Source organism: Echiichthys vipera, assembly GCF_963691815.1.
Source record: "Echiichthys vipera genome assembly, chromosome: 9".
In the NCBI taxonomy this organism is placed as follows: Eukaryota; Metazoa; Chordata; class Actinopteri; order Perciformes; family Trachinidae; genus Echiichthys; species Echiichthys vipera.
In genome coordinates, this window is record NC_139834.1 from 231,733 (window position 1) to 253,766 (window position 22,034).

At 48.1% G+C, this 22,034-nt stretch overlaps 3 protein-coding genes across 5 annotated transcripts in view; all 3 read left to right on the forward strand.

The window, feature by feature from the left end:
• The first annotated feature begins 7,923 nt into the window (after positions 1-7,923).
• LOC310951224 (uncharacterized protein) lies at positions 7,924-12,259 on the forward strand. Of its 3 annotated transcripts, XR_014593321.1 has the most exons (3): positions 7,924-8,055; positions 9,230-11,307; positions 11,362-12,259. XR_014593321.1 is itself a non-coding variant. In XM_083919350.1 (2 exons), exon 2 carries the CDS (start codon positions 9,252-9,254, stop codon positions 10,755-10,757), a length of 1,506 nt encoding a protein of 501 aa, XP_083775476.1. In that variant the 5' UTR covers positions 7,924-8,055; positions 9,227-9,251; the 3' UTR covers positions 10,758-12,259. The 3 variants fall into 3 exon arrangements, 2 of the variants coding, with proteins under 2 accessions (XP_083775476.1, XP_083775475.1); XM_083919350.1 differs by having other exon boundaries at positions 9,227-12,259; XM_083919349.1 differs by having other exon boundaries at positions 9,230-12,259.
• Positions 12,260-13,808: 1,549 nt separating this feature from the next.
• snrpg (small nuclear ribonucleoprotein polypeptide G) lies at positions 13,809-17,449 on the forward strand. The gene is made up of 4 exons (XM_083919556.1): positions 13,809-13,944; positions 15,191-15,213; positions 15,777-15,901; positions 17,244-17,449. The coding sequence occupies exons 1-4, from the start codon at positions 13,913-13,915 to the stop codon at positions 17,292-17,294; spliced, it is 231 nt and encodes a 76-aa protein (XP_083775682.1). The 5' UTR covers positions 13,809-13,912; the 3' UTR covers positions 17,295-17,449.
• A 495-nt stretch (positions 17,450-17,944) lies between these two features.
• plpbp (pyridoxal phosphate binding protein) overlaps positions 17,945-22,034 on the forward strand; it is a 7,410-nt gene continuing 3,320 nt past the window's right edge. The window contains exons 1-6 of the mRNA XM_083919485.1: positions 17,945-18,088; positions 19,049-19,156; positions 19,235-19,270; positions 19,371-19,446; positions 20,912-21,052; positions 21,126-21,268. Of these exons, the coding sequence (XP_083775611.1) occupies positions 17,999-18,088; positions 19,049-19,156; positions 19,235-19,270; positions 19,371-19,446; positions 20,912-21,052; positions 21,126-21,268 (594 nt within the window). The 5' untranslated portion in view covers positions 17,945-17,998. The remainder of the gene's footprint in view (positions 18,089-19,048; positions 19,157-19,234; positions 19,271-19,370; positions 19,447-20,911; positions 21,053-21,125; positions 21,269-22,034) is intronic.

The following is a 22,034-nucleotide window of genomic DNA, read 5'->3' on the forward strand; positions in this document are numbered from 1 at the left end:
AACTTAAATAATTTAATAACTTTTTATTCTATTTTTGACCGTTTTCGTTGGTGGTTGAGGCACAAAATGAGGTTTGAACTCTTTATATGAGACGGCGTGATCGTCTGTGAAGTGTCCAGTAGATCACAGCTGCACATGGACTCATTATGTAGAAGTGCAGGTCCATGAGCAGCGTCCTCTCCTGAGGTTAGGATCGTTTTAGTCGTTTAAGGGTTGAATATATTTTTAAAATGGAGGAAAAGTCGTTTCTTCTTCTGTGCTGAAGAAAGTCAAAGTGTAACTCTGCTGTAAAATCCTCCTCCAGGGTCTTTGTCTGCACTTTAATCCTCAATAATCCAGGAGAGATGCTAACAGCCGGAAGTGGCTAACAGTGGTTAGCTCGGGGCAGCACGGTGAAGGCATTCAAAGGTCTTTTTTAACCACTAATGCTGCTGAAAATAACAGCAAACCTCTGCAGCAGCATGAGAAGAGTCCCTACACACACACACACACACACACACACACACACACACACACACACACACACACACACACACACACACACACACAGGAGAAGAGTCCCTACACACACAACAAAGCGTCATCAGCGTAGTTAGTGAAGCCAGAGTTTATTAAAGAGTGTTTTAAAGACTTACCTACTGGCCCCTGCACCAGCTCCTCTCATAGTAAAGTCCATTACAGTGGAAGGAGCCCATTGGTGCTTTGTTGTGTGTGTGTAGGGACTCTTCTTGTGTGTGTGTGTGTGTGTGTGTGTGTGTGTGTGTGTGTGTGTGTGTGTGTGTGTGTGTGTGTGTGTGTGTGTGTGTGTGTGTGTGTGTGTGTGTGTGTGTGTGTGTGTGTGTGTGTGTGTGTGTGTGTGTGTGTGTGTGTGTGTGTGTGTGTGTGTGTGTGTGTGTGTGTGTGTGTGTGTGTGTGTGTGTGTGTGTGTGTGTGTGTGTGTGTGTGTGTGTGTGTGTGTGTGTGTGTGTGTGTAGGGACTCTTCTCATGCTGCTGCAGAGGTTTGCTGTTATTTTCAGCAGCATTAGTGGTTAAAAAAGACCTTTGAATGCCTTCACCGTGCTGCCCCGAGCTAACCACTGTTAGCCACGTGCAGCTGTTAGCATCTCTCCTGGATTTCTACCTTAACAGTTGTTATTAATGGTGTTATTTGCAGAAACAGACCCTGGAGCCCCCCCCCCCCGTACTCTGGGCAGCTCCCGTGTGACGACGCTCGTGTTCTGTCGTTAAAGTGTAACGTGCTTGTGTTTGTGTCGGCCGCAGGTTCAGGTTCTCTCGTGTCTGTGAACGTTCCCTCGACCTTCATTAAAGATCAGAACCGTGTGTGTGTGTGTGTGTGTGTGTGTGTGTGTGTGTGTGTGTGTGTGTGTGTGTGTGTGTGTGTGTGTGTGTGTGTGTGTGTGTGTGTGTGTGTGTGTGTGTGTGTGTGTGTGTGTGTGTGTGTGTGTGTGTGTGTGTGTGTGTGTGTGTGTGTGTGTGTGTGTGTGTGTGTGTGTGTGTGTGTGAGTGAGAAAGATAAGACAATCTTCAGCCTTTGATGCGTTGGTTTCCTGCCTTCGGACGCGTTTGAGGGTTTTTGCGTTGCTCGTTTTGGAGCTGAAGCAAAGTTTAAAGCTTCCCGGTCTGTTACCATGGTGACGAGTCGACCACAGATCCAATGGAACGACCCGTTTCGTGGTTTTCGTGGAGTCTGAAAGTGAAATTCTGGTGTAAAATCATCCCAGGGTCTTTGGAGCCGCAGCAGAGACGATGTTTGTGGGTATTTCTGCATCTTTTCTTCGACTAAAGTTTAAATTTACACCTCAAACTTTCATCTTTTTAGATCTTTGCTCCGTAGTTTCACATCGACATCATTGACTCGCTCCTCTCCAACGACCCGACACCAAACCCGACTCCCCTGCTCCTCCTGCTCCTCCTGGTTCCTCCTGTTTATTATATAAAACATGTTCGTGTGTGTGACGCGTGCTCTGATCGTCAACGCCTCTGAACACGTAGAGCCGCTGCTCCTTTGTGTTGAAAGGAGCCAGTTGAGGTGGTTCAGGATCATCTGGTAAGGATGAACCCTGGGCGCCTCCCTAGGGAGGTGTTCCAGGCACGTCCAGCTGGGAGGAGGCCTCGGGGAAGACCCAGGACCAGGTGGAGAGATTAGATCTCCACACTGGCCTGGGAACGCCTCAGGATCCCCCAGTTAGAGCTGGTTAATGTGGCCCGGGAAAGGGAAGTTTGGGGTCCCCTGCTAAAGCTGCTGCCCCTGAGACCTGATCCAGGACCAGAGTTTCACTTTACGTCACGTTCAGAGACGTTTGGAGGCGTCAGAGTCAGAGAAGTGAAGAAACTCTGGTTCTTAATTTGACTTTTTATGTTTTATTCACGTCAGTTTTGATTCTGTGTTCATCTGAAACATGAATGTGATGTTGAATGTTCGACTTCGGCCTTAAATCAGTTTGGTTTTTTCCTTCTGCTGCAGGAAAAAGCTTCTTCACTCCGTGCTGTTTTAAGTTTTTGTGTTTTAAAAATGTAATTATGACAAAATAAAAACATGTCCATGTTTCCTCTTCCTCCAAGTGTCCTCTAGGAGCCTAAACGTGTGCTAAAGTGTCCTCTAGGAGCATAAACGTGTGTTAAAGTGTCCTCTAGGAGCCTAAACGTGTGCTAAAGTGTCCTCTAGGAGCATAAACGTGTGTTAAAGTGTCCTCTAGGAGCATAAACGTGTGCTAAAGTGTCCTCTAGGAGCATAAACGTGTGTTAAAGTGTCCTCTAGGAGCTTAAACGTGTGCTAAAGTGTCCTCTAGGAGCCTAAACGTGTGCTAAAGTGTCCTCTAGGAGCATAAACGTGTGTTAAAGTGTCCTCTAGGAGCATAAACGTGTGCTAAAGTGTCCTCTAGGAGCATAAACGTGTGTTAAAGTGTCCTCTAGGAGCATAAACGTGTGTTAAAGTGTCCTCTAGGAGCATAAACGTGTGCTAAAGTGTCCTCTAGGAGTATAAACGTGTGTTAAAGTGTCCTCTAGGAACATAAACGTGTGTTAAAGTGTCCTCTAGGAGCATAAACGTGTGCTAAAGTGTCCTCTAGGAGCATAAACGTGTTAAAGTGTCCTCTAGGAGCATAAACGTGTGCTAAAGTGTCCTCTAGGAGCCTAAACGTGTGCTAAAGTGTCCTCTAGGAGCATAAACGTGTGTTAAAGTGTCCTCTAGGAGCATAAACGTGTGCTAAAGTGTCCTCTAGGAGCATAAACGTGTGTTAAAGTGTCCTCTAGGAGCTTAAACGTGTGCTAAAGTGTCCTCTAGGAGCCTAAACGTGTGCTAAAGTGTCCTCTAGGAGCATAAACGTGTGTTAAAGTGTCCTCTAGGAGCATAAACGTGTGCTAAAGTGTCCTCTAGGAGCATAAACGTGTGTTAAAGTGTCCTCTAGGAGCATAAACGTGTGTTAAAGTGTCCTCTAGGAGCATAAACGTGTGCTAAAGTGTCCTCTAGGAGTATAAACGTGTGTTAAAGTGTCCTCTAGGAGCATAAACGTGTGTTAAAGTGTCCTCTAGGAGCCTAAACGTGTGCTAAAGTGTCCTCTAGGAGCATAAACGTGTGTTAAAGTGTCCTCTAGGAGCATAAACGTGTGCTAAAGTGTCCTCTAGGAGCATAAACGTGTGTTAAAGTGTCCTCTAGGAGCTTAAACGTGTGCTAAAGTGTCCTCTAGGAGCCTAAACGTGTGCTAAAGTGTCCTCTAGGAGCATAAACGTGTGTTAAAGTGTCCTCTAGGAGCATAAACGTGTGCTAAAGTGTCCTCTAGGAGCATAAACGTGTGTTAAAGTGTCCTCTAGGAGCATAAACGTGTGTTAAAGTGTCCTCTAGGAGCATAAACGTGTGCTAAAGTGTCCTCTAGGAGTATAAACGTGTGTTAAAGTGTCCTCTAGGAACATAAACGTGTGTTAAAGTGTCCTCTAGGAGCATAAACGTGTGCTAAAGTGTCCTCTAGGAGCATAAACGTGTTAAAGTGTCCTCTAGGAGCATAAACGTGTGCTAAAGTGTCCTCTAGGAGCATAAACGTGTTAAAGTGTCCTCTAGGAGCATAAACGTGTGCTAAAGTGTCCTCTAGGAGCATAAACGTGTGCTAAAGTGTCCTCTAGGAGCATAAACGTGTTAAAGTGTCCTCTAGGAGCATAAACGTGTGCTAAAGTGTCCTCTAGGAGCATAAACGTGTGCTAAAGTGTCCTCTAGGAGCATAAACGTGTGTTAAAGTGTTCTCTAGGAGCATAAACGTGTGTTAAAGTGTCCTCTAGGAGCATAAACGTGTGTTAAAGTGTCCTCTAGGAGCATAAACGTGTGTTAAAGTGTCCTCTAGGAGCATAAACGTGTGCTAAAGTGTCCTCTAGGAGCATAAACGTGTGTTAAAGTGTCCTCTAGGAGCATAAACGTGTGTTAAAGTGTCCTCTAGGAGCATAAACGTGTGTTAAAGTGTCCTCTAGGAACATAAACGTGTGTTAAAGTGTCCTCTAGGAACATAAACGTGTGTTAAAGTGTCCTCTAGGAGCATAAACGTGTGCTAAAGTGTCCTCTAGGAGCATAAACGTGTTAAAGTGTCCTCTAGGAGCATAAACGTGTGCTAAAGTGTCCTCTAGGAGCATAAACGTGTGTTAAAGTGTCCTCTAGGAGCATAAACGTGTGTTAAAGTGTCCTCTAGGAGCATAAACGTGTGTTAAAGTGTCCTCTAGGAGCATAAACGTGTGTTAAAGTGTCCTCTAGGAGCATAAACGTGTGTTAAAGTGTCCTCTAGGAGCATAAACGTGTGTTAAAGTGTCCTCTAGGAGCATAAACGTGTGCTAAAGTGTCCTCTAGGAGCATAAACGTGTGCTAAAGTGTCCTCTAGGAGCATAAACGTGTGTTAAAGTGTCCTCTAGGAGCATAAACGTGTACTAAAGTGTCCTCTAGGAGCATAAACGTGTGCTAAAGTGTCCTCTAGGAGCATAAACGTGTGTTAAAGTGTCCTCTAGGAGCATAAACGTGTGTTAAAGTGTCCTCTAGGAGCATAAACGTGTGCTAAAGTGTAGGAGCATAAACATGTGTTAAAGGATCCTCTAGGAGCATAAACTTGTGTTAAAGTGTCCTCTAGGAGCATAAACTTGTGTTAAAGTGTCCTCTAGGAGCATAAACGTGTGTTAAAGTGTCCTCTAGGAGCATAAACGTGTGCTAAAGTGTCCTCTAGGAGCCTAAACGTGTGTTAAAGTGTCCTCTAGGAGCATAAACTTGTGTTAAAGTGTCCTCTAGGAGCATAAACGTGTGCTAAAGTGTCCTCTAGGAGCATAAACGTGTGCTAAAGTGTCCTCTAGGAGCATAAACGTGTGTTAAAGTGTCCTCTAGGAGCATAAACGTGTGCTAAAGTGTAGGAGCATTAACATGTGTTAAAGTGTCCTCTAGGAGCATAAACTTGTGTTAAAGTGTCCTCTAGGAGCATAAACTTGTGTTAAAGTGTCCTCTAGGAGCATAAACGTGTGCTAAAGTGTCCTCTAGGAGCATAAACGTGTGTTAAAGTGTCCTCTAGGAGCATAAACTTGTGTTAAAGTGTCCTCTAGGAGCATAAACGTGTGTTAAAGTGTCCTCTAGGAGCATAAACGTGTGTTAAAGTGTCCTCTAGGAGCATAAACGTGTGTTAAAGTGTCCTCTAGGAGCATAAACGTATGTTAAAGTGTCCTCTAGGAGCATAAACGTGTGCTAAAGTGTCCTCTAGGAGCATAAACGTGTGTTAAAGTGTCCTCTAGGAGCATAAACGTGTGCTAAAGTGTCCTCTAGGAGCCTAAACGTGTGTTAAAGTGTCCTCTAGGAGCATAAACGTGTGCTAAAGTGTCCTCTAGGAGCATAAACGTGTGCTAAAGTGTCCTCTAGGAGCATAAACGTGTGTTAAAGTGTCCTCTAGGAGCATTAATGTGTGCTAAAGTGTCCTCTAGGAGACTAAACGTGTGTTAAAGTGTCCTCTAGGAGCATAAACGTGTGTTAAAGTGTCCTCTAGGAGCATAAATGTGTGTTAAAGTGTCCTCTAGGAGCATAAACGTGTGCTAAAGTGTCCTCTAGGAGCATAAACGTGTGTTAAAGTGTCCTCTAGGAGCATAAACGTGTGCTAAAGTGTCCTCTAGGAGCCTAAACGTGTGTTAAAGTGTCCTCTAGGAGCATAAACGTGTGCTAAAGTGTCCTCTAGGAGCATAAACGTGTGCTAAAGTGTCCTCTAGGAGCATTAACGTGTGTTAAAGTGTCCTCTAGGAGCATAAACGTGTGTTAAAGTGTCCTCTAGGAGCATAAACGTGTGCTAAAGTGTCCTCTAGGAGCATAAACGTGTGTTAAAGTGTCCTCTAGGAGCATAAACGTGTGTTAAAGTGAACTCTAGGAGCATGAACGTGTGTTAAAGTGTCCTCTAGGAGCATAAACGTGTGCTAAAGTGTCCTCTAGGAGCATAAACGTGTGCTAAAGTGTCCTCTAGGAGCATAAACGTGTGTTAAAGTGTCCTCTAGGAGCATAAACTTGTGTTAAAGTGTCCTCTAGGAGCATAAACGTGTGCTAAAGTGTCCTCTAGGAGCATAAACGTGTGTTAAAGTGTCCTCTAGGAGCATAAACTTGTGTTAAAGTGTCCTCTAGGAGCATAAACGTGTGTTAAAGTGTCCTCTAGGAGCATAAACGTGTGTTAAAGTGTCCTCTAGGAGCATAAACGTGTGTTAAAGTGTCCTCTAGGAGCATAAACGTATGTTAAAGTGTCCTCTAGGAGCATAAACGTGTGCTAAAGTGTCCTCTAGGAGCATAAACGTGTGTTAAAGTGTCCTCTAGGAGCATAAACGTGTGCTAAAGTGTCCTCTAGGAGCCTAAACGTGTGTTAAAGTGTCCTCTAGGAGCATAAACGTGTGCTAAAGTGTCCTCTAGGAGCATAAACGTGTGCTAAAGTGTCCTCTAGGAGCATAAACGTGTGTTAAAGTGTCCTCTAGGAGCATTAACGTGTGCTAAAGTGTCCTCTAGGAGACTAAACGTGTGTTAAAGTGTCCTCTAGGAGCATAAACGTGTGTTAAAGTGTCCTCTAGGAGCATAAACGTGTGTTAAAGTGTCCTCTAGGAGCATAAACGTGTGCTAAAGTGTCCTCTAGGAGCATAAACGTGTGTTAAAGTGTCCTCTAGGAGCATAAACGTGTGCTAAAGTGTCCTCTAGGAGCCTAAACGTGTGTTAAAGTGTCCTCTAGGAGCATAAACGTGTGCTAAAGTGTCCTCTAGGAGCATAAACGTGTGCTAAAGTGTCCTCTAGGAGCATTAACGTGTGTTAAAGTGTCCTCTAGGAGCATAAACGTGTGTTAAAGTGTCCTCTAGGAGCATAAACGTGTGCTAAAGTGTCCTCTAGGAGCATAAACGTGTGTTAAAGTGTCCTCTAGGAGCATAAACATGTGTTAAAGTGAACTCTAGGAGCATGAACGTGTGTTAAAGTGTCCTCTAGGAGCATAAACGTGTGTTAAAGTGTCCTCTAGGAGCATAAACGTGTGTTAAAGTGTCCTCTAGGAGCATAAACGTGTGCTAAAGTGTCCTCTAGGAGCATAAACGTGTGTTAAAGTGTCCTCTAGGAGCATAAACGTGTGTTAAAGTGAACTCTAGGAGCATGAACGTGTGTTAAAGTGTCCTCTAGGAGCATGAACGTGTGTTAAAGTGTCCTCTAGGAGCATAAACGTGTGCTAAAGTGTCCTCTAGGAGCATAAACCTGTGCTAAAGTGTCCTCTAGGAGCATAAACGTGTGTTAAAGTGTCCTCTAGGAGCATAAACGTGTGTTAAAGTGTCCTCTAGGAGCATGAACGACATATTTTCACTCTCATGGTCTGAGAGTTCCGAACTCCCACGGCACATGAACGCAGCACGTCGTGACGTAGCGGGAGTGACGCTGACAGCTCAGAGACGTCACGTGACGTCCCCGTCACCCTAAACTTCAGTCTCACTTCTGTAAACATGTCGCTGTTGTTTGTTCCGAACAAACCAACCGTTACCGCGACTTCAGCCCGTTACCCCGGTTACCCCGGTTACCCCGGCCCCGCGTCCGCGTGAGAGCCCAGGTCAGTGCGTCCGTCCCGACACAGCTGCGTTTATACCGTGTTACAGCGGCTAAGCTACGAGCTAGCGTTAGCAAACACGGCGCTAGCCAGTTAGCCTGCTGTGTTAGCCCTGCTGAGTTAACACTGGTGTTAACCCAGGTGTTAGCCCTGGTGTTAGCCCTGGTGTTAACCCTGGTGTTAACCCTGGTGTTAGCCCTAATGTATTAACCCTGGTGTTAGCCCAGGTGTTAGCCCTAATGTATTAACCCTGGTGTTAGCCCAGGTGTTAGCCCTAATGTGTTAACCCTGCTGTTTTAGCCCTGCTGTGTTAGCCCTGCTGTGTTAGCCCCGCTGTGTTAGCCCCGCTGTGTTAACCCCGCTGTGTTAACCCTGCTGTGTTAGCCCTGGTGTGTTAGCCCTGGTGTTAGCCCTGCTGTGTTAGCCCTGCTGTGTTAGCCCTGGTGTTAGCCCTGCTGTGTTAGCCCTGCTGTGTTAGCCCTGCTGTGTTAGCCCCGCTGTGTTAGCCCCGCTGTGTTAACCCTGCTGTGTTAACCCTGCTGTGTTAGCCCTGGTGTGTTAGCCCTGGTGTTAGCCCTGCTGTGTTAGCCCTGCTGTGTTAGCCCTGGTGTTAGCCCTGCTGTGTTAGCCCTGCTGTGTTAGCCCTGGTGTTAGCCCTGCTGTGTTAGCCCTGCTGTGTTAGCCCAGCTGTGTTAGCCCTGCTGTGTTAGCCCTGGTGTTAGCCCTGCTGTGTTAGCCCTGATGTTAGCCCTGCTGTGTTAGCCCTGCTGTGTTAGCCCTGCTGTGCTAACCCTGCTGTGTTAGCCCTGCTGTGTTAGCCCTGCTGTGCTTACCCTGCTGTGCTAACCCTGCTGTGTTAGTCCAGCTGTGTTAGCCCTGCTGTGCTAACCCTGCTGTGCTAACCCTGCTGTGTTAGCCCTGCTGTGTTAGCCCAGCTGTGCTAACCCTGCTGTGTTAGCCCTGCTGTGTTAGCCCAGCTGTGTTAGCCCAGCTGTGCTAACCCTGCTGTGTTAGCACTGCTGTGTTAGCCCTGGTGTTAGCCCTGCTGTGTTAGCCCTGTTGTGTTAGCCCTGCTGTGTTAGCCCAGCTGTGTTAGCCCTGCTGTGCTAACCCTGCTGTGTTAGCCCTGGTGTTAAATAAAGATGGCGCACTAACGTTCCCTGTCTCCTTAAAGCAGAGGAGACGCTCGGAGGAAGAGGATGGATGGCGTCAGCTGGAGCGCCACACGGGCCCAGGAGTCGTTCAGCCGCTCCAGGACCGCCACGGACACGCTCTCCAGGCTCGCCACCTTCATCGCACGGGCCGACCCGAAAGCACACACGCCCACCAAGAGGCAGCAGCCGGAGCACGCGCACACGTACGTCTGTCCGGAATGTGCTCAGGACTTCCTCTACGCCCCAGATCTGCTGCATCACCAAGAGGTCAAGCACTCGTTACCCAAACCCCACCGCTGCCCCTCCTGTGGGCGGGAGTTCTCCCTGAGGTCGTCCCTGCAGCTGCACAAGTGTGATCAGGACTCTTCCATGTGTGACCGTTGTCATGGAGACTCACAGCCGGCCTCTCCGTGCCCCGCGTGTGGGACTCGCCCCTCAGATGCCGGCAGGCTGCAGGACGCGTCCGCTCACCTCGTGGACAGCAGCCCTTACGCCTGTGCCCCGTGTGGAAGGAGCTTCAGCCAGAAGCAGGCTCTGCTGCAGCATCAGCAGGCGGGCTGTGGTGAACCTCCCCCCCCCTCAGACATCGTGACATCCCCTCCGGTGTCTGAGGCAGACTCCACGCGCTCGGACTCCTCAGACGCCCCGGGGCCCAGCAGCAGAGTCGTCCGCGTGTGCCTGCAGCGCCACAAGCTGACGGGGCACTCAGAGCAGCAGCTGACGGCTGCACAGGGACCGAACGCCAAAGGAAGCGGCTCTGAGGGAGGGGGCGCCGCGCCGAATCGAGCTCTAGTCAAAATGCCAAGATCCAAAAAGAAGCTTCTGACGTGTCGATCGTGCGACATGGTGTTCGGGAGCACCTCTCTGCTGTACGTGCACAGGAAAGACAAGCACAGCAGGGAGAGAGAGCTGGTGGTAGAACCCCGGCCCGTCGTCAGGAGGCGCCGGAGAGCCGGCTCCTACCCGTGTCCGGTCTGCGGGAAAGTCTTGGTCCATCATTTGTCACTGAGGGCTCATCTCAAGCAGCACACAGACCCGGGCCCTGCAGCCACAGGTGAAGGCCGGCCCCTGGGAGCCTCCACCAAAGACTCTGAGGCGTCAGAAGATGCAGCGAACCAGGTCCGAACCAGCGAGGCAGAAAACAGGAGTGTCAAGCCGGGACGAGGGAGGCCCAGGAAAGTGCCCCGGTTAGAGAACAGGGTCACAGATGCAGGGAGGTGCAGAGAAGTGCCTGAAGAGGAGGTGAAGGAGGAGGAGGAGGAGGAGGAGGAGGAGGCTCTGGAGAAGGAGTTCCCCTGCCCCTCCTGTGCAGAGGTCTTCCCTCTGCAGTCCCAGCTGCGAGAGCACGTGGAGCTCCACCAGTCCTCGGTGAAGAGGCGGCAGTGCAGTGTGTGCACGGACGAGATGGACACGTGTAAGTGGCCCGGCTCAAAGCGGCAGCGGCTGTACCACTGCGTGCCGTGCCAGCAGGGCTTCTCCGCTCTGGACTCGTTCCTAGAACACTGTCAGGAGCACCTGCGGGTCCGCGTGGAGGAGGACAGCAAAGCCTGAGCGCCCTGAGCGTCACACGCCAACCGTTGCCTTTTGCCTGGAAGGGTCGAGAGTGAGAGAGTTTTTGTTGGTTGATTATTCAGAACATGTTGTTTTCATAACTGCACTGTTGCTTTAGGCCCCGTTCACACGGAGACGACCCAGGAAGGGGGGGCGGGGGGGTCAACGTGATCCTGTGAAGCTGTGGCTGCAGGTTCCAACCAAGCACCGACACACCCGACTCCACCTGTTCCACCCACTGAGCCGCCTTCACACGGTTGGATTTGTGTGATCAGGTGTGTTCAGTGATCAGTTTGAGACCCCTGCTCTAAAGTGGCATTCTCTCTCTTTACTCCGTGTTTCTGCTGTAGAGCGTCTTTGGGGGTGTAGGTGTGTCCTCTGACGGACGCGCGTCCGTCTGAAAAAATGCAGCAGCCGCTGAGGAAAGGAAGGAAACAGTTCCAGTCTATTAAGGAACGACGTTCTCCGTTCCATCCGTAGGCGTCACTGTTTGGGGTTGGACCTGCGTCTCTGCGTCTCTGACTCAGTCTCTGAGTCTTTGTGTTTTTGCGTCTTCAGTCTCTGAGTCTTTGCGTCTTTAGTCTCTGAGTCTTTGCGTCTTTAGTCTCTGAGTCTTTGCGTTTTTGCGTCTTTAGTCTCTGAGTCTTTGCGTCTTCAGTCTCTGAGTCTTTGCGTCTTTAGTCTCTGAGTCTTTGCGTTTTTGCGTCTTTAGTCTCTGAGTCTTTGCGTCTTTAGTCTCTGAGTCTTTGCGTTTTTGCGTCTTTAGTCTCTGAGTCTTTGCGTCTTTAGTCTCTGAGTCTTTGCGTTTTTGCGTCTTTAGTCTCTGAGTCTTTGCGTCTTTAGTCTCTGAGTCTTTGCGTCTTCAGTCTTTGAGTCTTTGCGTCTTCAGTCTCTGAGTCTTTGCGTCTTCAGTCTTTGAGTCTTTGCGTCTTCAGTCTTTGAGTCTTTGCGTCTTCAGTCTCTGAGTCTTTGCGTCTTCAGTCTTTGCGTTTTTGCGTCTTTAGTTTCTGCGTTTTTGCGTTTCTGTGTTTCTGAGTTGACTGGAGTTGAACCCAAATGTGTTTCCCAGAGTTTCCCTGGCGTGAGTGAACTCCCAGAGTGTGAGGTGACGGTGGCGTGCTGAGTGCGGGGGGCGGTTCCTCACCCACAGATCTCTCTCTCTCTCTCTCTCTCTCTCTCTCTCTCTCTCTCTCTCTCTCTCTCTCTCTCTCTCTCTCTCTCCCTCTCTCCCCCCCTCCCTCTCTCTCTCTCCCTCTCCCTCTCCCTCTCTCTCTCGCTCTCGCTCTCGCTCTCGCTCTCTCTCGAGCTGCGGTGGGAGTCGTCCCCGGCTGGACCCTGAACGCCTCGCTATGCAAACGTGCTGGTGTGGCTCTGATCCAGGATCAGCAGATGTGTTTTATTACTTCATGATGTGAAACTAAAACACGGTTTAATACGTTTTGACGCTTCCTCTTTTTAAGGTATTTTGTAAAATAGTTTGAGAACTTAATTAAAACCTTTCTCACGGCGGTTTTTGTCTCTGATTCATGAAAACGTTCACATCCTTTCATCCTTTCACAGGTTTCACATGAGAAAGGCTTCGTCTGCAAACTTCACCACACTTTTAACACTTTTTACTTTACTTTACTTTACTTTTCTTCTTTATTTCAAACTCCACTTTAAAAAGCATCAGTGCTCAAACTTCTCTTTACCGATGCTTTGGATGAAACTCCTGCAGGAAATTCAGTTTCCAGCAGCTTAAAAAAATACATTAAAGTATAAAAAACAACAATAAACTGTTATAAATAAATGTGAAGTAGACGTAAGAACTCAGGTCAAGTTAAATCAGATCAAATCTGTTTGTGACAGAAACGAGCAGAAGATGAAACGACTGCACAAAGATAAAGTTTTAAACCTTTTACATGAATGAAAGTTTTATTTCAAACATGTGAAACTAAATGACACTTGAAGCTCGAGTCGTTAAAACACTTTGTCTGTAAAGAAGCAAAAGAAGCATCAGCTTCATAATTCATAACCCGTCTCCACTTTAGTACCTACTCCAGGTTCCCTTACTTCCTGTTTCCTGTTTGTTTTATACGCTCAACAAAACAAACAAACAAACAAACACCAACAAACAAACAATAACTGCAGTATTGTGAAGTAAAGTATGGTAAGTTGGGGCGGCAGCAGCTCAGTCTATAGGTGACTGGGCTGAGATCCAAAGGGTCGCTGGTTCGAGTCCCTGTGTGGACCATGAATGGAGTGTGGACTGGTTGCTGGAGAGGTGCCAGTTCATCTCCTGGGCACTACTGAGGTGCTGTTGAGCAAGGCACCTGTGTGTGTGTGTGTGTGTGTGTGTGTGTGTAACATGATTAATAATAAGAGTGAAAAAATTCAATTTCCCCGTTGGGGATCAATAAAGTAATTCTTCTTCTATTTCCAACCTGTGAAACTAAATGACACTTGAAGCTCGAGTCGTTAAAACACTTTGTCTGTTTGTGAAGAAGCAGAAGCTCATGAGTTCCTGCTCCGTCTCCACTTCAGCACCTGAACTGTAGTTTTCTTTTCTTTTCCTGTTTGTTTTTAATACGCTCAACAAAACAAACAATAACCTCATGACGTCTCATCTGATCTCATCTTCAGCCTCTGATCCTGGATCAGGTCTTAGGGGCAGCAGCTCCAGCCTCTGATCCTGGATCAGGTCTCAGGGGCAGCAGCTCCAGCCTCTGATCCTCGATCAGGTCTCAGGGGCAGCAGCCAGGACAATCTAATCTCTCCACCTGGTCCTGGGTCTTCCCCGAGGCCTCCTCCCAGCTGGACGTGCCTGGAACACCTCCCTAGGGAGGCGCCCAGGGTTCATCATATGATAATTATCATTATTTAATTCATCACTGAGGCTGTTTCTGATCAAACTGTGTTTTAATGCACTAAACATCAACAACAACAGTAACATCAACAACAACAACAACAACAACAACAACAACAACAACAACAGCAACAGTAACAGCAGAGACCTCCTGCGCCTCCTCTTCCGGTCTGCAGGGGGCGGTGTGCACACACATAACAGCCGGAAGTGGCCGGGAGTTTGACGTCACTTCCTGTCGCTCGCTGCACGTTTTGTTGCCGCGGTTTGAGTGAAAGACGGAGCTCGTGCGTTTGTAGCTGAAACAGAGAAGATGAGTAAAGCGCACCCGCCGGAGCTGAAGAAGTGAGTCCTGCTGCTTTCACACACACGGGCTCAGTCACGGAGGCTTTTATTATGAAAGGACGACATCCGCCCAGAGGCTGCGCTGTTTGTTAGAAAAGTTACAGCAGCAGCTAGCTAACAGCAGCTAGCTTTGTTACAGAGCTAACAACAGCTAGCTAACAGCAGCTAGCTTTGTTACAGAGCTAACAACAGCTAGCTAACAGCAGCTAAACAACAGCAGCTAAACAACAGCAGCTAGCTTACAGCAGCTAACCAACAGCAGCTAGCTTACAGCATTTAACCAACAGCAGCTAGCTTACAACAGCTAGCTTTGTTACACATCTAACAACAGCGATTTAACAGAAGCTAGCTTACAGCAGCAGCTAGCTTACAACAGCTAGCTTTGTTACAGAGCCAACAGCAGCTAGCCAACAGCTGCTAGCTTTGTTACAGACCTAACAACAGCGAGTTAAAAGAAGCTAGCTCACAGCAGCTAGCCAACAGCAGCTAGCTTCAACAGCTAGCTTTGTTACAGACCTAACAGCAGCTAGCTTTGTCAGCGAGCTAACAGCAGCAGCGAGCTTTGTTGGCTAGCTTACAGCAGCGAGCTAACAGCAGCTAGCTTAGCTCCGAGGACAGTAACTTTGTCTTTGGTCATTTTATTATTAAACTCAACTTTTCTTCAATCACCTGAATTTTTCCTGAGTAAGAAAATAAAAAGCTGAGGAGTTCAAACTATGATTTATTTTAATAACCGTCAGTTTTTATTTACACGCAGACAAACACGTGTTTGAAACAGTTTCCCATTTAAAAACCACAACAACACCAAACTAAACATGATAAAATAACATTAAAAACACATAAATCAACAGGCCAGTGCTCGGAGACATGAGCCTTTTTAGCTGCTCTGCAGTTAAAGGAGCTGAACGAGTCAGAGGAAACTAAACGGGTTCATTCACCTGAACACGAAGTTCCTCCTGTTTTACAGCAAGATTCACCAGAACTTTCCATCTGTGTGTTCCCAGGGTTTGCACCTATATTAATATTAATATGTTTGTGTTTGTCTGCGTGTAAACACAAACTCATGTTCATATCTGGAGGTTATTAAAATCATAAACAGCTGAATCAGAGGAATCTTTTTCTCTGTTTTGGATCCTTCTGGTTTTTTCTCGTCTTCAGGAGAAACGGAGGAAACTGAACCTGTTGCTTTGTTTCATCTTTGACCCGTTTTGTCTTTAAGTGACTGACGTGTTGTTTGTTTCCTCAGGTTCATGGACAAGAAGCTTTCATGTGAGTAAAGACCAAAGCTCCTCACTGTTACTGTAACCACGGTTACCAGCGTTACTACTGTAACCACGGTTACCATGGTTACTACTGTAACTACTGTTCCTCTCTTGTGCCATAAATGACCCGTGGTCTGTTACAGCTCACCGTCAGGGACACGACCATTATGAAAAAACACACTTTAACATTAAATTTCACCTCTTTATTCAGGATTTAACATCAAACAAACATAAATGCAGCCTTTCCCCTGTTCCTGAAGCACAGACTGAAAAATGAGTTTACAGCTGTGTGTGTTCACTAAACGCTGGACACACACACACACACACACAACAAAGCACCAACAGACGCAACGGTTGTTAGAAACTTCCAGTGTCTGAACTCTGGTCGTTCCCTCCACGGTGTTCTGATTAATAAAAACACTTTATGGGGAAAAGAGAGAGAGTGAATGATTCAAACTCAGCTGGAGGTCCTCAAGTGAAGTCACTGGTAAAATAAGCTTCGTGTTTCAAACGGGTCCATGTTTCTGTCGGACTCATAAACCCAGCGTGCACGTGTGTTTGTGTCCTCAGTGAAGCTGAACGGCGGCCGCCACGTGCAGGGCATCCTGCGCGGCTTCGACCCCTTCATGAACCTGGTGGTGGACGACTCTCTGGAGATGGGCCCGGGAGGACAGCAGAACAACATCGGCATGGTGGTCAGTACCAGGGCAGCCAAACACACGGCCCGGGGGCTGGAACCGGACCGCCGAAGGGTCCGATCCGGCCCGCGGGGCGACTTTAAAGTGTTGAGTCAATGTTCTGGGTCTGGAGTTCTTCTGGTGTCGGGTCGACTCTTCTTTATGAGGACGCACTGAACCAAAGCACGGCCTCTGATCTGATCCTCACCAAGTTTATTATAATAATAATAATTAATAATCATGCTAAACTCTTGTTAAAGCTGATGCCTGCAGAGCTCTGACCCGGCCCAACATCAGGCCTGACCTGCAGGAACCCGCCCTCCAAACCCGACTGGAGCCAGAACCACGGCAGCACTTAAAATATCAGATATGTTGAATACAGATTTGATAATATTTAGGATGATGTCAGGTTCAATAAGAGGCTTCATGATAAAAGATAATTCATTAAACGAGAATTTTCAGAAAGTTTTTGCACTAAAACAAAACGAAGAACTTGAGGTTGTTGTTGTTGTTTGTGGTTCTGCTGAGACTGTGTGCCTCTGATTCACACGAATCAGTGAAGAAGCCTTCGTCGTTGCGGTAGTCTCCTAAAATAAGGGCGCCCTCCCACTGTGCCTCCATCCCCTGCCCCAGCACGTGTCACGGCTAAAGTCTGGTTCCTTGGACCAGTGTGAGTGCAACCGTACCACGTCTAGGAGCGGCACGCTTGCCGTCCACGGCCCGTTTGGGAGAGGTGGGCTTTAGTAAAGCACGTTTGCACGTGTACGAGCACGAGCGTGCGCACGTGTACGAGCACGAGGCCTACGGCGGTTCTGAGGTCATTTCCTGTGCGCCTGTTGGGACGTAGAAAAAAGAAGGAGGGACCATGCACGGACATTTCAAACAATGGCGGTGAAAGGTTCACGTTGGTGTGATGCGGAGGTGGAGTGTTTACTGCAGATTTGGTCGATGAAAAGATTCAAAAACAGTCGACAAGACGCACAAAAACTCCGAGGTCTACGGAAAGATCTGGAAACAAAGCCACGCATCGCCATGACGTCATCAATGCGTGTGACGTGTTACGGCGTGATGACGTATAGGCAGCAAGAAGCATTCTCCGAGGCCCAGGTAGTGTGAGTACAAACGGGCCTGGAGGGGGGGGACAAGGACCCTAAAGCACGGGGCACGGGACGGAGGCACAGTGGGAGGGCGCCCTCACTCAGACACTGACTCTGGTCTCTGGTCTCTGTCCTCACAGGTCATCAGGGGGACAGTGTGTGACTCTGGTCTCTGTCCTCACAGGTCATCAGGGGGACAGTGTGTCTCTGTCCTCACAGGTCATCAGGGGGACATGGTCTGACTCTGGTCTCTGTCCTCACAGGTCATCAGGGGGAACAGCATCATCATGTTGGAGGCGTTGGAGCGAGTATGAGGGGAGACGCTGCAGACGGAGAGCCGGTCCACACCTTCTTATTCCACGTTTCCTTCTTTGGTTCCCGGTTTGAGCGCAGCAGAGCGGCTCTGTGTCCTGGACGTTCAGGCGTGTTTTGTTTGATCTTGTGAATAAATGAGTTTTTCTTTATTCTGTTTCTCTCTTTGTGCCGTTTGTTCGACCGTTCGACGCTTCGTCGTCTGAAGCCGCTGTAAATGCTTCAGGCGTGCGTCACTGCAGCGAGTTTCTGGAACAGCAGGTGGTCAATGAGGCGCTAAACTCCCATGATGCACCTCTGCACCACGTCTTTATATCATAACGGGCTCAAAGTGACCAGCAGGGATAAGACTCATGTTTATTTGTTTAGATATTTATATATGTATACTTATTTATTATTTATACAGTTTGTCATGTTTGATGCTGAAGTTTAAATAAAGTATTAAATATAAAAATAATTAAAGTGTTAAATCAAAAAATGAAATAAAGTTAAACACAAAAATAATGAAATAAAGTAGTAAATGTAAATATGAAATAAGAAAATAAAAGTGTGTGTGAGAGTGTGTGTGTGACCGCGCAGCACCAGCAGGGGGCGCGCTCTTTAGGACGCACTTCCGCCTCAGCCGGGCTTTTATTTTGAAGGCCGAGTGACGTCACCGCGGCGCGCTGCTGTCGTCGGTTCTGACCCAGTCCGTGGTTCCGCGCGCATGTGGAGAGCAGCCATGTCGGAGGAGCTCGCGAAGGCGCTGCAGTCGGTGGTGGAGCGGGTGAACCAGGCGGCGGCACGGCGGCTCAAGGTGAGTGCAGCCCGGGGCCGGAGCTCCGGAGCCCCGCTGCAGGAGCTCCGGAGCTTCCGCCCCCGGGTCCGAGGGTCGAGCTGCGGCGGCACGACTCGTTGCGTAAGGCGGCACCGGCAGCTGCACCGGCACCGGCACCGGCAGCTGCACCGGCACCGGCAGCTGCACCGGCACCGGCAGCTGCAGCTGTGGACGGAGCACTTTGATTACACGGTTATTATTATTATTAGTGACGTAACATTCAGTCACATGATCCACGGGTCTGTTTGATCTCATCAGAGGCGCGTGCAGACTTCTGAAGGGCAGGGGCGAAAACCAGGAAACGGGCACAGATGAAGGGACTATATGTCCTCATCACTGCTCTTTAGCACATGTTTGAGCTCCTAGAGGACACTTTAACACACGTTTATGCTCCTAGAGGACACTTTAACACACGTTTATGCTCCTAGAGGACACTTTAGCACACGTTTAGTCTCCTAGAGGACACTTTAGCACACGTTTATGCTCCTAGAGGACACTTTAATACACGTTTATGCTCCTAGAGGACACTTTAGCACACGTTTAGTCTCCTAGAGGACACTTTAGCACACGTTTATGCTCCTAGAGGACACTTTAACACACGTTTATGCTCCTAGAGGACACTTTAGCACACGTTTATGCTCCTAGAGGACACTTTAACACACGTTTATGCTCCTAGAGGACACTTTAACACACGTTTATGCTCCTAGAGGACACTTTAACACACGTTTATGCTCCTAGAGGACACTTTAATACATGTTTATTCTCCTAGAGGACACTTTAACACACGTTTAGGCTCCTAGAGGACACTTTAATACATGTTTAGGCTCCTAGAGGACACTTTAACACACGTTTATGCTCCTAGAGGACACTTTAGCACACGTTTAGGCTCCTAGAGGACTATTTAACACATGTTTGAGCCCCTCTGTTGTCCGTCCTCAGACCCTCCCCGTGGTGCCGCCCCGCCTCGTCGCCGTCAGTAAGACCAAACCCCCGGAGATGGTGGTGGAGGCCTACAGACGAGGGCAGCGCAACTTTGGAGAGAATTACGTGAGTGGAGCCGGCGGCTGCATCAAAGTGTCCCCTAGAGAAGCATGAGAACCTTAAACTGCTGTGTGTCCCCTGCAGGTGAACGAGCTGGTGGACAAAGCCTCGGACCCTCTGGTACGTCCACACACTCAGCTCCGCTCAGCTCAGCGTGTGTGTGTGTGTGTGTGTGTGTGTCTGACGCACACTCACAGTTTCTCTTTTTCTCCTCTTCCAGATTCTGGACTCGTGTCCAGAGATCAGGTGGCACTTCATCGGCCACCTGCAGAAGAACAACGTCAACAAGCTCCTGGGTGAGTGACGTCATCACGCTGACACTTCCTGGTTCATCCAACCAGGAAGTGTCAGGACTGCAGTTCACCAGGTGGCCTCTAGGGGCATGTTTCTCCTAGAGGACACTTAAACACACGTTTATGCTCCTAGAGGACACTTTAACACACGTTTATGCTCCTAGAGGACACTTTAACACACGTTTATGCTCCTAGAGGACACTTTAGCACACGTTTATGCTCCTAGAGGACACTTTAGCACAGGTTTATGCTCCTAGAGGACACTTTAACACATGTTTATGCTCCTAGAGGACACTTTAACACATGTTTATGCTCCTAGAGGACACTTTAGCACACGTTTATGCTCCTAGAGGACACTTTAACACACGTTTATGCTCCTAGAGGACACTTTAACACACGTTTATGCTCCTAGAGGACACTTTAACACCGTTTATGCTCCTAGAGGACACTTTAACACACGTTTATGCTCCTAGAGGACACTTTAGCACACGTTTATGCTCCTAGAGGACACTTTAACACACGTTTATGCTCCTAGAGGACACTTTAGCACACGTTTATGCTCCTAGAGGACACTTTAGCACACGTTTATGCTCCTAGAGGACACTTTAACACACGTTTATGCTCCTAGAGGACACTTTAACACACGTTTATGCTCCTAGAGGACACTTTAACACACGTTTATGCTCCTAGAGGACACTTTAACACACGTTTATGCTCCTAGAGGACACTTTAGCACACGTTTATGCTCCTAGAGGACACTTTAGCACAGGTTTATGCTCCTAGAGGACACTTTAACACATGTTTATGCTCCTAGAGGACACTTTAACACATGTTTATGCTCCTAGAGGACACTTTAGCACACGTTTATGCTCCTAGAGGACACTTTAACACACGTTTATGCTCCTACACTTTAACACACATTTATGCTCCTAGAGGACACTTTAGCACACATTTATGCTCCTAGAGGACACTTTAACACACGTTTATGCTCCTAGAGGACACTTTAGCACACGTTTATGCTCCTAGAGGACACTTTAACACACGTTTATGCTCCTAGAGGACACTTTAACACACGTTTATGCTCCTAGAGGACACTTTAACACACGTTTATGCTCCTAGAGGACACTTTAACACACGTTTATGCTCCTAGAGGACACTTTAACACACGTTTATGCTCCTAGAGGACACTTTAACACACGTTTATGCTCCTAGAGGACACTTTAACACACGTTTAGGCTCCTAGAGGACACTTTAACACACGTTTATGCTCCTAGAGGACACTTTAACACACGTTTAGGCTCCTAGAGGACACTTTAAAACACGTTTATGCTCCTAGAGGACACTTTAGCACACGTTTATGCTCCTAGAGGACACTTTAACACACGTTTATGCTCCTAGAGGACACTTTAGCACACGTTTATGCTCCTAGAGGACCCTGTGTGGACGTGTCTGGTCTCTCTGTCCGCAGGCGTGCCGAACTTGTTCCTGGTGGAGACGGTGGACTCGGTGAAACTGGCCGACAAAGTGAACAGCTCGTGGCAGCGGATGAGAGGCGGCGGCACGCAGAGGTTAAAGGTCATGGTGCAGCTCAACACCAGCGGAGAACAGAGTAAGTGCGGACGCCACCGATGCTTCCTGCTGCCGTCCTGTGAGTCCGTCACCAACACGACCGTGTGTTGCAGGTAAACACGGCCTGCCCCCGGAGCAGACGCTGGACACGGTGAGGCACATCCTGTCCAAGTGCTCCGCGCTGCACTTCCTGGGACTCATGACCATCGGACGCTACGGCTACGACCTCAGCCTGGGCCCCAACCCAGACTTCCAGGTACGAAGACGACGAGGCGGGTTTCAAATGTACTGAACATAAATCCTTCAGGGTCTTTGTCTGCACTTTAATCCTCAGTAATCATGGAGAGATGCTAAGAGGACGTGGCTAACAGTGGTTAGCTCGGGGCAGCACGGTGAAGGCATTCAAAGGTCTTTTTTAACCACTAATGCTGCTGAAAATAACAGCAAACCTCTGCAGCAGCATGACAAGAGTCCCTACACACACAACAAAGCGTCATCAGCGTAGTTAGTGAAGCCAGAGTTTATTAAAGAGTGTTTTAAAGACTTACCTACTGGCCCCTGCACCAGCTCCTCTCATAGTAAAGTCCATTACAGTGGAAGGAGCCCATTGCTGCTTTGTTGTGTGTGTGTGTGTGTGTGTGTGTGTGTGTGTGTGTGTGTGTGTGTGTGTGTGTGTGTGTGTGTGTGTGTGTGTGTGTGTGTGTGTGTGTGTGTGTGTGTGTGTGTGTGTGTGTGTGTGTGTGTGTGTGTGTGTGTGTGTGTGTGTGTGTGTGTGTGTGTGTGTGTGTGTGTGTGTGTGTGTGTGTGTGTGTGTGTGTGTGTGTAGGGACTCTTCTCATGCTGCTGCAGAGGTTTGCTGTTATTTTCAGCAGCATTAGTGGTTAAAAAAAGACCTTTGAATGCCTTCACCGTGCTGCCCCGAGCTAACCACTGTTAGCCACGTCCGGCTGTTAGCATCTCTCCTGATTTCTACCTTAATAAAAACTGTCTCCATGGTTACTGAGGATTAAAGTGCAGACAAA